Below are 12,591 nucleotides of genomic sequence, written 5' to 3'. Positions count from 1 at the left end.
TGCTATCAATGTTGTTATCCTGCCAACTTGGTAATTTGCTTGACAGATCCTAGCTGAGATCTAATTAAAGTGGCTTCTTGACCTACAGAGTGCTAGCAAGCTCATCAAGTTACTGTGTGCTAATAGCAAATCTAGTCGAACATTGTGCTCCCATGTCCAGAATTAATGCAATGGATTGTACTCTGCTGGTTTCTACAAAGTGCCCATACTTGCTGGCTATCGTATATTTAAGGAATGCTACGGGTTTTAATTTGCTTGCAAGGCCAGCATATGTTTCCCATCCCTAAATGTCCTTGAACTAGTGTAGCCACTCAAATCTATTTCAAAGAGCACTTTAGAGTGGACCACATTGCTGTGGTTACGGAGTCACATCTAGGCCAGACCAGGTATGAATGACAGATTTTCTTTCCAAAGGGATATTCTTGAACCAGATGGGTTTGTACAATAATCAATGTTTAGAATTATAGTTGCCATCACTTACAGCTAGTTCTGTATTCCAGATCTATTAAATGAATTCCAATTTCACCAGCTGCCCATATGGGATTTGAAACAATACCAGTTAGAGAATTACTCTAGAACGACCTTAGACATTACCAGCACTCTGTGCAATGTCAATTATGTCTGCACACTTCTCAGAATTGGAGACCTATGCTTTTGTAAAGGCCTCAAATTACTAATGAGTCTATGATCAATGAATATTTTTCCTCCAAGTGTGAGGCATCAGAGGCAAGAGTACTCTTTCGGATGCATTAGTTAACCAATGTGTTATGTGCCATATCAGGGAAATTTATAAAAGATAAGGGAGCAGAACTGGGAGAAGTTGAGTTTTAAAGAATCATCACTTTTCCAAATTTTATTCCAAACAAGCATACAACCAGTTTGAAAATATGCGAACATAGATGGAGAAGGTAAGTTTTATCCTTTACAATTTTTATTGAATTCATTATCCTGGCAATTAAAAAGCATTTGGGATTGTGTTTGCACATATTTCTGTTAAATATGTGCCAATATAAAATATTAATCTTTTGGATTTGGGGTGTGTCTTTTGTGGATTATTTTTATACTATAAAAGATTCTAGCAGAATGAATTTTACAGGGGATGATTTGAACAGTTTAAGGTGCAGTTTAAGGGAGGTGCAGTTTTGAAAATTGTCTTTATCAATTTGTAGATCAGAAGTATGAGTCTGAGTCACTGAACACAACGTTAGCTGAGGAGACCTCTGGAAGGTTAGTTGCAAAGGTGTTTATATTGTCACTGGCCCTGTTGAGCCACTGAGTGGGAAAGTATTGTCACTGCTTGTGGTGAGGTATTGAAGGCTGAGCATTATTTTACAATGTGTTCTTGTCCTCATTCTTAAGTGTAGGCACTAATGTAATGCAGGCATTACAACAGCCAATTTGCAGAAAGTAAACTCCTGTATACTGTGCAGAAAACTGCCACCAAACAACAATGTGATTGTGACCAGAAAATCTGTTCATTTTGTGATATGGATAGAGGGGTAGAAGCGAATGCAGTTACTGAGCCTGATTATAATATTTCCTATCCAAAAAAAAATCTTTGGTGAGTAGCAATGACCAGTGGTTACTTAACAGACTATAGATGGAATTAATATCGTCACACAGAAATTTGCCAACCAGCATAATAAAAATTTGCTGCAAACAGCCCTTGTCTGAGAGACTATTTCTTTTTCAATCTTCTAAAAAGATGGATAGATCATAGTCATAAAAATGTACAGCACAGAAACAGACCCTTTGGTCCAACCCGTCCATGCCGACCAGATATCCTAACCTAATTTAGTCCCAATTTCTAGCACCTGGCCCATATCTCTCCAAACCCTTCCTATTCATATACCCATCCAGATGTCTTTTAGATGTTGTATTGTACCAGCCTCCACTTATTGTTGCAGCTCATTCCAACAAGCACCTCCCTCTGCTTTAAAACATTGCCCGTTAGGTTTCTGTTCTTTCTTTCCAGTCTCACCCTCCACCTATGCTATAGTTCTGTACTCTTTTTTTTTCTCTCTCTTTGTCTCTCTCTTCTCTCTCTCTTCTCCCCCCCCCCCCCCCCCCCCCCACACACACACACACACACACACACACACACACACACACACACACACACACACACACACACACACACACACGGGAAAACACCTTGTCTATTTATCCTATTTGTCAAAAAATATATTCTGGCAGCCCATCTGCTTCCAAGTGTATGTATGTGCAGGTTTGACTACTTTCTATGACCATTTATCTATAGCAAAATTCTATTTTCTATCACCCCAGGCTGATGTGTTTCTGAATAAAATTACTAATCTCCATCCATTTCGTTAACCTAGTTTCACAGAAATGGTTCAGGGTATCATTAATCTCCCTGGTGTTGCATATGACCTGACCTCCATACTCTCCCAAATCTGTCTGCTGCATTAAATTTGTGCTCACTTTTATTTTCATTGGCAAGCAGTTAAAATGACTGTTTTATCCATATTCTGGTAAATCCTTGTGATACAGCAAGATAGAATACCTTCCCAGAGGGGCTTCCTTTGCACTGTAAGATTGCAGACAGGCAGTTGCTTTCAACAAAGCTGCATTGCTTGTTGCCAAGATGTGGGATTGATATGTGATATACCTACAAATGACCTGATGGTGCTGGCTGTGTTAGTCAGGTCTCAGTGATTGTAACCGTCTAGCTTTCAGTTGTTAAACATTTTCTCAACAAAAGCATGCATTGCTGGAGTGAAACCTACCCTTTACGACCTTGCCTTTTGCTTTGGCACTTCTGCAGTTTGTTACCTGGTTCAATTCTGAAGTGCCTTGGGCATCTTATTATATTCCAGCTGCTGAACAATTGCAAGTCAGTGTGAAATTCAATCTCTATTCAAAGAAGGATTTTTAAATGCTTCCACAAGGAATATTTTATATAATGGAATTCTATTGGATTTTTGAAGTCTGTTTACTTCGTGATTTTTCAAATTGGTGACTGTTAATCATTGCCACTTAAGTTTTTGATCCTGGTGATAGGAACGTGTACGTTTTCCTGCAATCTTGTTTGGCCAGCGATTACCGTTTGTTTGCGCACTCTCGCTGTCTAATTTACAATTTGGAGCTGGGCTGGGAATGTTTCAGGCCTTGCAGCTGATCAGTTGGCATCTACAAACACAAACAATTCAGGCTAGTCTTAAAGGAAGACATTTACTCCTCTGCTGTTTTTCCAGAGGTACTGTCTGACCTGCTGTATGATTCTGGCATTCATTGTTTATGTTGCTGATGCTCTCGTGTTTATATTTATTTTCACCAAGTGGCAGGTGAGGGTACTGCAGTTGTGATCTATCAAGATTTTGGGTAATTTTGAAAAAATGTATTCAATTAAATTCAATTCACTCTTGTGTATTTAATCAATGATTGCATGGCCAGCGTTGTACAAAGTAGTGATTCTGAAGGGGTTAATGTTAAGGTAAAAGGCTATACTTGCTCCATTTATTCCACTGCTGTCTCTGTGTGTGTGTACTCATGTTCTCAGAGTGAGACCCCCTATAGTCCTAATCATTATCACCAGACCAAATATAGTTGTACTGATTACAATCATGCAATAAACCTTCTTGTTACCCAAGAACAGTATCACTTCTTTGCTGTATAGAGATTAGATTAGATTACTTACAGTGTGGAAACAGGCCCTTCGGCCCAACAAGTCCACACTGACCTGCTGAAGCGCAACCCACCCAGACCCACTACCCTACATGTACCCCTGCCCCTAACACTACGGACAATTTAGCATGGCCAATTCACCTAACCTGCACATTTTTGGGCTGTGGGAGGAAACCCACGCAGACACGGGGAGAATGTGCAAACTCCACACAGTCAGTTGCCTGAGGCGGGAATTGAACCCGGGTCTCTGGCACTGTGAGGCAGCAGTGCTAACCACTGTGCCACCGTGCCGCCCAATTATGGTCACTGGCTCCAAAGTGCTCCCCCACTGCCACCTCAGTCACCTGCCCTATCTTATTTCCCAAGAGTAAGTCAGATTTTGCACCTTCTCTAGTAGGTACATCCACAAACTGAATCATAAAATTTTCTTGTGGACACTTAAATTCCTCTCCATCCATACCCTTAACCTATGGCAGTCCCAGTCTATGTTTAGAAAGTTAAAATCCCCTACCACAACCACCCTGTTATTCTTACAGAGATCTCCTTACAAATTTGTTTCTCAATTCCCTCTGACTATTAGGGGGTCTTTAATACAATCCCAATAAGGTGATCAGAGATATTTCCTTCTTTTTTTAAAAAAAGGTATGTTCGTAGAATGTGGACATAGCTGGCTAGGCCAGTATTTATTGCCCACTGCTGTTCGCTCCGAGAAGGTGGCGGTGAACAACCGCTAACCATCAGGTTCATGACAGGAGAGACGACGTTGGTAACCTCCTGCAACAGTAACACATACTGAGATGGCAAATATCACAAGGTTCCAGCATTAGTCATCTGATAAAGTGCTAAGGGTCAGATCTTCTGAGAAGTCCATACATGTACTAACCGTGTGCCCCAGTACTCCATGCTGTTACCTGGGCCACAATAAATCTAAACTCAAGGATGCAAGTTGTATAGTTGGTGAATGCTGGAAATATATAGCATGCTACTCATGCTAGCCTCTGTGCTGGAAAAATACACATCACAAAGTTTCAGACAAGGCTCTTCAGAATCTGCCTGAAGTGTTTTTGCACTCTTGCAGTCTGTAGGAATACACTGACCTGCTGTGTGTTTCCATCATTTTCTGTATTTCATTTTTTAAGCTTTTTTTATCTTGCCTAATGACTAGTGACTAAAATTGTGGCTTCACTATGTACAAATGCATGAGAAATAATTGGAACTAGATTAAAGACCCAAATTCAAGAACATATTTTTTAATGATTAATGCACAAACAAGTATTGGAAATCTAGATTTCCCTCTGCCCGAGTAATTCATTTCAAATATTTAAAGAAAAAACATGTTAATTTTGATGCTATGACTCTTCTGTGTTTAGCCATAACTGAGTTGGAAACCTGACGTTTTGTGTTCAAGTCCCACTCCATTACTTATTTTGAGTGCATTCCTGGGGAAGTGCTGCATTGCCATATGTCCTTTGATTGAGACATTAAAGTGAGGCTCCAATCTGTCTTCAGAAGTGAGCATAAGGGCTTCAAGACACTTTTAAAAAGTGGTTAGGAGAGTTATCTTGGCTAATGGTTATTTCTCAATCAGTGTCACAAAGAAAAATCCAATTATTATTTAGTTGTTTCTGTGAATTTGCTGGCTACAAATTTACATTATAATTACAATCTACAATGTACTGCGCAACTTACATTGTAACCATGACAACTCTTCAAAAAGACTTCAAGAAATCGGAGGTGGTTTGAGCCATCTAGTGGTCATGAAAGGTGCTATATAAATGCCAGTTGTTTTCTTCATTCCTTGAAGGTTATGAATTGATTGCCTTTCATTAGCTTTTTCTTTTCCTTGAAGCAAGTTGACACTGTTACATGACCATTGTTTGAGTGCCACAAACCTCGGAAAATCCCACTGAATATGTGAAGATACCAACACAGCCCTGTGGCACCTACCCCTGCAACTGCAGAAGGTGTAACATCTGCCCATTATCTTCCTCCCGCCTCAGAATCAGAGGGAACTAAACATACATTCCAGATGAAGCAGCACCACCCACCTGCACTTCATACAATCTAGTCTACTGCATTCGCTACTCGCAATGAGGTCTCCTCTACAATGGGGAAAACGAAGCATAGACTGGGTGACAGGTTTTCTGTGAAGCAATGTTCTGTCTGCAAAAATGACCCTGAGCTTCCATTTGCCTGCCATTTCAATACGCCATTTTGTACCCAAAGTCTCTATCTCAGGCTTGCTGCAGTGCTCTGGCTGAGCCTGAAGAACAGCATCTCATTTTCCGCTTGGGAACTCTACAGCCTTTTGGACTCTATATTGAGTTCAACAGCTTTAGGGCTTGAGCTGACCAATGTCCTTACTCCTATTCCCAGACACCAGGCCTTATTATCACATGGTCTGCTATTACACACAACCCATTGTTAGCTAATAATGGTCCCCATTAGTAGCTATTCACCCTCCCAATCTGATCGTTATTTGTTTGTCTGTCTGTCTTTTGGCCTTCTATTATTTCAATGAGCCAACACACACTGCAGCACAGAGGAACTACGCAGAGCAGAGGAAAATCACTTATACTGTGTATTCAAAAAGAATGGGTACCCAATGAACACAGTCCACTGATTTCTCAGCAACAAACCCAAACAAGCAGTCAAAACCCATCCAGAAACCCAAGCCACTCTCCTCTACGTCAAAGACATCTCAGAAATGACTGCCAGACTACTCAGACCCCTTGGCACCATGGTAGCTCACAAACCCACCAGCACACTAACACAGCAGCTAATGAACTTGAAAGACCCTATACAGACAATGAGCAAAACTAACGTCATTTACAAAATACCGTGCAAGGACTGTAACAAACAGTACATTGGACAAACAGGCAGAAAACTAGTCACCAGGATACATGAACATCAACTAGCCACAAAATGACATGACCCTCTCTCACTAGTATTCTCACATACAGATGAGGAAGGACACCACTTTGACTGGGACAATACATCCATCCTAGCACAAGCCAAACAAAGACACGGATAAGAATTCCTAGAAGTATGGCATTCCAACTGAACTCTATCAACAAACACATCGAGTTAGACCCCATCTACCACCCCCTGAGAAAAGGAACAGGGAGTGACTTCACCACAGGAAATAACATCACCAACCCGAAGAAACCCAAACATCTAAATAGAAAGCAGGAATTTTCAACATTGCTGTACATGAGGCCCACTGATATTGTTACCTAGTAAGGTAACAAAATGTCTGGAAACGAACCTCCAAGCTCAGCGAGCAAACCTACATTCAAAATCTCAACCTGAGCTACAAATCTTCTCAAAACTTGCTTTAGCCTTCTCTTCAGCTATTGTTTACTCCTCCTTCTCCAGCACAGCTGTCTTTCACCACACCCACCCACTTCTCATCTGCATAAAAACTGACATTTTCCTAGATACTATCTGTTATGAGGAAGGGTGACTCTGATTTTCTCCACCGGTGCTGCCAGACCTGCTGAGCTTTTCCAGCAATTTCTGTTTTTGTTTCTGATTTCCAGCATCCACATTTCTTTTGATTTTTATAAGATATGTTTTGTTGCTTTTGCTTTATCCTTCATCAATAAACTTCCTCTTTGTTGTGCCTCCTCAGAGTGTAACTGGAGATGGAACAATTGGGAACGAAGCCAGAAGATTTAACAGCAGTGATAGTAAAAAACTCAGCAAGTCCCAGCAGCTGAAACAAGTCTTCAAAGAGTATGGAGCTGTAGGGGTTGTATTTCATGTTGGAATATCACTGACCTCACTTGGAATATTTTATCTGGTGGTTTCAAGGTTAGTTTTCTGAAGGATCCATTTTTAATTGTAATAGAACAGAGAAAGGTACAGTACACAGTACAGACCCTTCAGCCCACGATGTTGTGCCGAGGATTAATCCTAATCTAAAATCAAATAACCTAACCTCGCTCCTCTCAATTCCCTGCTGACCATGTGAATGTCCAGCTGTCGCTTAAATGTCTCTAATGACTCTGCTTCTACCACTGCCAATGCATTCCATGCGCTCACAACATTAAGCATAAAGACCCTAACTCTGATGTCTCTCCCTTACCCTCCTCCTAACACCTTAAAACTATGACCCCTTGTGGCAGTCAATCCTGCCCTGGGGAAAAGTCTCTGGCTATCGATTCTATCCATGCCTCTCATTACGTTGTGCACTTCGATCAGGCCACTTCTCTTCCTCCTTCTCTCCAGAGAGAAACATCTGAGCTCAGTCAATCTCTCCTCCTAAGAACAGCCTCTAGTCCAGGTAGCATGTTAAATAATGAGTGGATATTTCAAACAATGTGATTATGCAGTGTTTATTGTTTCTCCAAATTTTGCCCCTTTTCTACCTTCTGTCCTTAGGCACTGACTTCCTATAAGGCTGTAAGATGAGTATCAGGTGTCAAGTAATATCATTTTTCAAGTAACTACCCTTCATGTGTAAGCCTTGGCAGGGCTTATATTTTAAAAGTGAAGGCCATCACAGCTTAATCCGATCCTATTCTCACTTTTTATCTAAAACCAGATATATGAAAATGAGTTCCACTAGATCATAGTCAGGAGACGGCTCATGTAATTTCTAGTTCAGATTAACTAACGTGAGGGACTTTCATTAACTGTTGCTTCGTGAGCTACTAACAGCATCCAACTCTGTTGAAAACACACACAAATATTTGAAGTCATCTTTCCCAAAGTGTTTCCCTGAGTCCACATCATCAAAAACCAGTGACTAACATGTTTAGAAATTATTTGAATGCACTTTCGAATAACTGGTTTGTAAGGTTTGCTTGAATAACGCAGTTTTCAGAAGTAATTCACTGATTGTCATGATTGTGTATTGAATGCTGTGAACGTGAAGACACCAGATGATTGCAACAATTGAAAGGCAGCTCACCATCACTTGCTCAAGCAATTGAACATTGCCAATAAATGGTGGTGTTACCAGCAATGCCCATGTCCCATGAACAAATTTTTAAAAACCCAGAATGCCATCAAATGTATGTCAGAGAAATAGTCATGTGACCCAAGCAATTCCTGGAAACATTTATGCACCATCCAAGCTTCAATCTTTCCTCATTCAACTAGATCAAGATTGACATAAGGAAGTTCAGTAAAAATATGAATGTGACTTTATTAATTTGAAGAATTAGGGCTCCATCATTCATCTCTCTTCCTGTATTGAAACACAATGTTGTAAAGCAGCACTGATTTTAATACAGTTTAAAAATTCCATTTAGGTCGAAGAGGTTAACTTGAATCAGAGCAAACAGCAGTTGTTATGATAAGGAATTTAAGGAATGTGTTCATTTCGTGGAACACGATTTTTTCTATGTTGCTTATTTTCTTTTGATGAAGATTGGAATTTTCTTCCTGTTAACTTTGTGTTTTCCTGAGTAGTCATCCAAGAACATAGAAAAGTGCAGCACAGAACAGACCCTTTGGCCCACGATGTTGTGCTGAGGATTATTCCTAATCTAAAATAAAATAACCTAACATGTGCACCCCTCAATTCACTGCTGTCCATGTGTATGTCCAGCAATTGCTTAAATGTCCCTAATGACTCTGCTTCCACCACCACAGCTAGCAACTCATTCCATGCATTCACAACTCTCTGCATAAAGAACCTTCCTCTGACATCTCCTCTCTACTTTCCTCCTAATATCTTCAAACTATGACCCCTCATGCCGATCAAACCTGCTCTGGGGAAAAATCTCTGGCTATCGACTCTATCCAAGCCTCTAATGACCTTGTATACCTGGATCAGGTCACCTTTCTTCCTCCTCTCCAGAGAGAAATGTCCAAGCTTAGTCACCCTCTTTGTAAGACAAGCCCTCCAGTCCAGGCAGCATCATGGTAAACCTTCTTTGCACCTCTCCAAAGCCTCTGTATCTTTCCTATAGTAGGGCGACCAGGACTGCACACAATATTCCAAGTGTGGTCTCACCAGGGTCTTGTAGGGCTGCAGCAAAACCTCACGGCTCTTAAACACGAAATCTGCTGTTAACGAAAACCAAAATACCATATGCTTTCTTAACAACCCTATCAATTTGGGTGACAACTTTGAGGGATCTATGCACTTGAACACCAAGATCCCTCTGTTCTTCCACATTGCCAAGAATCCAGCCTTTACTCCTATATTTAGCATTCAAGTTCGACCTTCCAAAATGCATCACTCCACGATTACCCAGGTTGAACTCCATCTACCATTTCTCAGCCCAGCCCTGCATCCTGTCTATGTCACGCTGCAGCCTGCAATAGCCCTCGATACTTCCAACGGCACCTCCAACCTTTGTGTCATCGGCAAATTTACTAACCCACACCTCAATCTCCTCATCCAAGTCATTTATAAAAACTACAAAGAGCAGAGGCCCAAGATCAAGGCCCTGTGGGACACCACTCACCACTGACCTCCAGGCAGAATAATTTCCATCTACAACCAGTCTCTGCCTTCTGTCAACCAACCAGTTCTGAATCCAGACAGACTGACTTTACGAATGTGTCTACCATGGGGAGCCTTAACAAATGTTTTGCTGAAGTTCAAATACACCACATCCACAGCTCGACATTCGTCGACCTGTCTGGTCACCTCCTCAAAGAACTCAATAAGATTTGTGAGGCATGACCTGCCCCCCTCAAAGCCATACTGACCGCCTTTAATCAGGCTATGTATTTCCACATAGTCAAAAATTCTATCCCTCAGAATTCTTCCCAAAACCTTGCTGACCACAGATGTAAGACTGACTGGTCATAGAGTCATAGTGGAAACAGACCCTTCGGTCCAACCTGTCCATGCCGACCAGATATCCCAACCCAATCTAGTCCCACCTGCCAGCACCTGGCCCATATCCATCCAAACTCTTCCTATTCACGTACCCATCCAAATGCCTCGTGAATTGTTGCAATTGTACCAGCCTCCACCACATCCTCTGGTAGTTCATTCCATACCCATACCACCCTCTGTGTGTAAATGTCCCTTAGGTCTCTTTTATATTGTTCCCCTCTCCCACTAAACCTGTGCCCTCCAGTTCTGAATTCCCCGATCCCAGGGAAAAGACTTTGCCTATTTACTCTGTCCATGCCCCTCATAATTTTGTAAACCTCTATAAGGTCACCCCTCCGCTCCGATGCTCCAGGGAAAACAGCCCCAGTCATTTCAGCCTCTCCCTATAGCTCAAATCCTCTAACCCGGGCAACATCCTTGTAAATCTTTTTTAAACCCTTTCAAATTTCACAACATCCTTCCGATAGGAAGGAGACCAGAATTGGATGCAATATTCCAACAGTGGCCTAACCAATATCCTGTACAGCTGCAACATGGCCTCCCAACTCCTGTACTCAATTCTCTGACCAATAGAAGAAAGCATAGCAAACACCGCCTTCACTATCCTATCTACCTTCGACTTTCAAGGAGCTATGAACCTGCACTCCAAGGTCTCTTTGTTCAGCAACACTCCCTAGGACCTTACAGGAGTGTATAAGTCCTGCTAAGATTTGCTTTCCCAAAATGCAGCAACTCTCATTTATCTGAATTAAACTCCATCTGCAACTTCTCAGCCCATTGGTCCATCTGGTCCAGATCCTGTTGTAATCTGAGGTAACCCTCTTCGCTGTCCACTACACCTCCAATTTTGGTGTCATCTACAAGCTTACTAACTGTACCTCTTATGCTTACATCCAAATCATTTATGTAAATGACAAAAAGTAGGGAACCCAGCACTGATCCTTGTGGCACTCCACTGGTCACAGACCTCCAGTCTGAAAAACAGCCCTCCACCACCACCCTTTGTCTTCTACCTTTGAGCCTGTTCTGTATCCAAATGGCTAATTCTCCCTGTATTCCATGCGATCTAACCTTGCTAATCAGTCTCCCATAGGGAACCTTGTCAAACCCCTTACTGAAGTCCATATAGATCACATCTACTGTTTTGCCCTCAAAAATTTTCTTTGTTACTCCTTCAAAAAAACTCAATCAGGTTTGTGAGACATGATTTCCCACGCACAAAGCCATGTTGACTATCCCGAATCAGTCCTTGCCTTTCCAAATACATGCACATCCTGTCCCTCAGGACTCCTTCCAACAACTTGCCCACCACTGAGGTCAGGCTCACCGGTCTATAGTTCCCTGGCTTGTCTTTACTGCCCATCTTAAACAGTGGCACCACGTTTGCCAACCTCCAGTCTTCCAGCACCTCACCTGTGACTATCAATGATACAAATATCTCAGCAAGAGGCCCAGCAATCACTTCTCTAGCTTCCCACAGAGTAGTCGGGTACACCTAATCGGGTCCTGGGGATTTATCCACCTTTAACCGTTTCATAACATCCAGCACTTCCTCCTCTGTAATATGGACATTTTGCAAGATGTCACCATCTATTTCCCTACAGTCTATGTCTTCCATTTCCTTTTCCACAGTAAATACTGATGCAAAATATTCATTTAGTATCTCCCCCATTTTCTGTGGCTCCACACAAAGGCCGCCTTGCTGATCTTTGAGGGGCCCTATTCTCTCCCTAGTTACCCTTTTGTCCTTAATGAATTTGTAAAAACCCTTTGGATTCTCCTTAATTCTATTTGCCAAAGCTATCTCATGTCTCCTTTTTGTCCTCCTGATTTCCCTCTTAAGTTTACTCCTACTGCCTTTATACTCTTCTAAGGATTTACTCGATCTATCCTGTTTATACCTGACATATGCTTCCTTCTTTTTCTTAACCAAACCCTCAAGTTCTTTAGTCATCCAGCATTCCCTATACCTACCAGCCTTCCCTTTCTCCCTGACAGAAATATACTTTCTCTGGATTCGTGTTATCTCATTTAGATTTAGATTTAGATTACTTAGTGTTGAAACAGGCCCTTTGGCCCAACACGTCCACGCCGACCCATCGAAGCGCACCCCCCAGACCTATTCCCCTATAATTACCCTT

The 12,591-nt window shown here is 41.7% G+C and overlaps 1 protein-coding gene across 1 annotated transcript in view; it reads left to right on the top strand.

The window, feature by feature from the left end:
- fam210b (family with sequence similarity 210 member B) overlaps positions 1-12,591 on the top strand; it is a 55,882-nt gene that overhangs the window by 32,726 nt on the left and 10,565 nt on the right. The window contains exon 2 of the mRNA XM_060836304.1: positions 7,280-7,461. Coding sequence (XP_060692287.1) covers positions 7,280-7,461 — 182 coding nt within the window. The remainder of the gene's footprint in view (positions 1-7,279; positions 7,462-12,591) is intronic.

This window comes from Hemiscyllium ocellatum, chromosome 15, assembly GCF_020745735.1.
Source record: "Hemiscyllium ocellatum isolate sHemOce1 chromosome 15, sHemOce1.pat.X.cur, whole genome shotgun sequence".
Taxonomy (NCBI): domain Eukaryota; kingdom Metazoa; phylum Chordata; class Chondrichthyes; order Orectolobiformes; family Hemiscylliidae; genus Hemiscyllium; species Hemiscyllium ocellatum.
The sequence above is the reverse complement of the archived record's forward strand: the minus strand, read 5'-3'. Positions and strand labels throughout refer to the sequence as shown.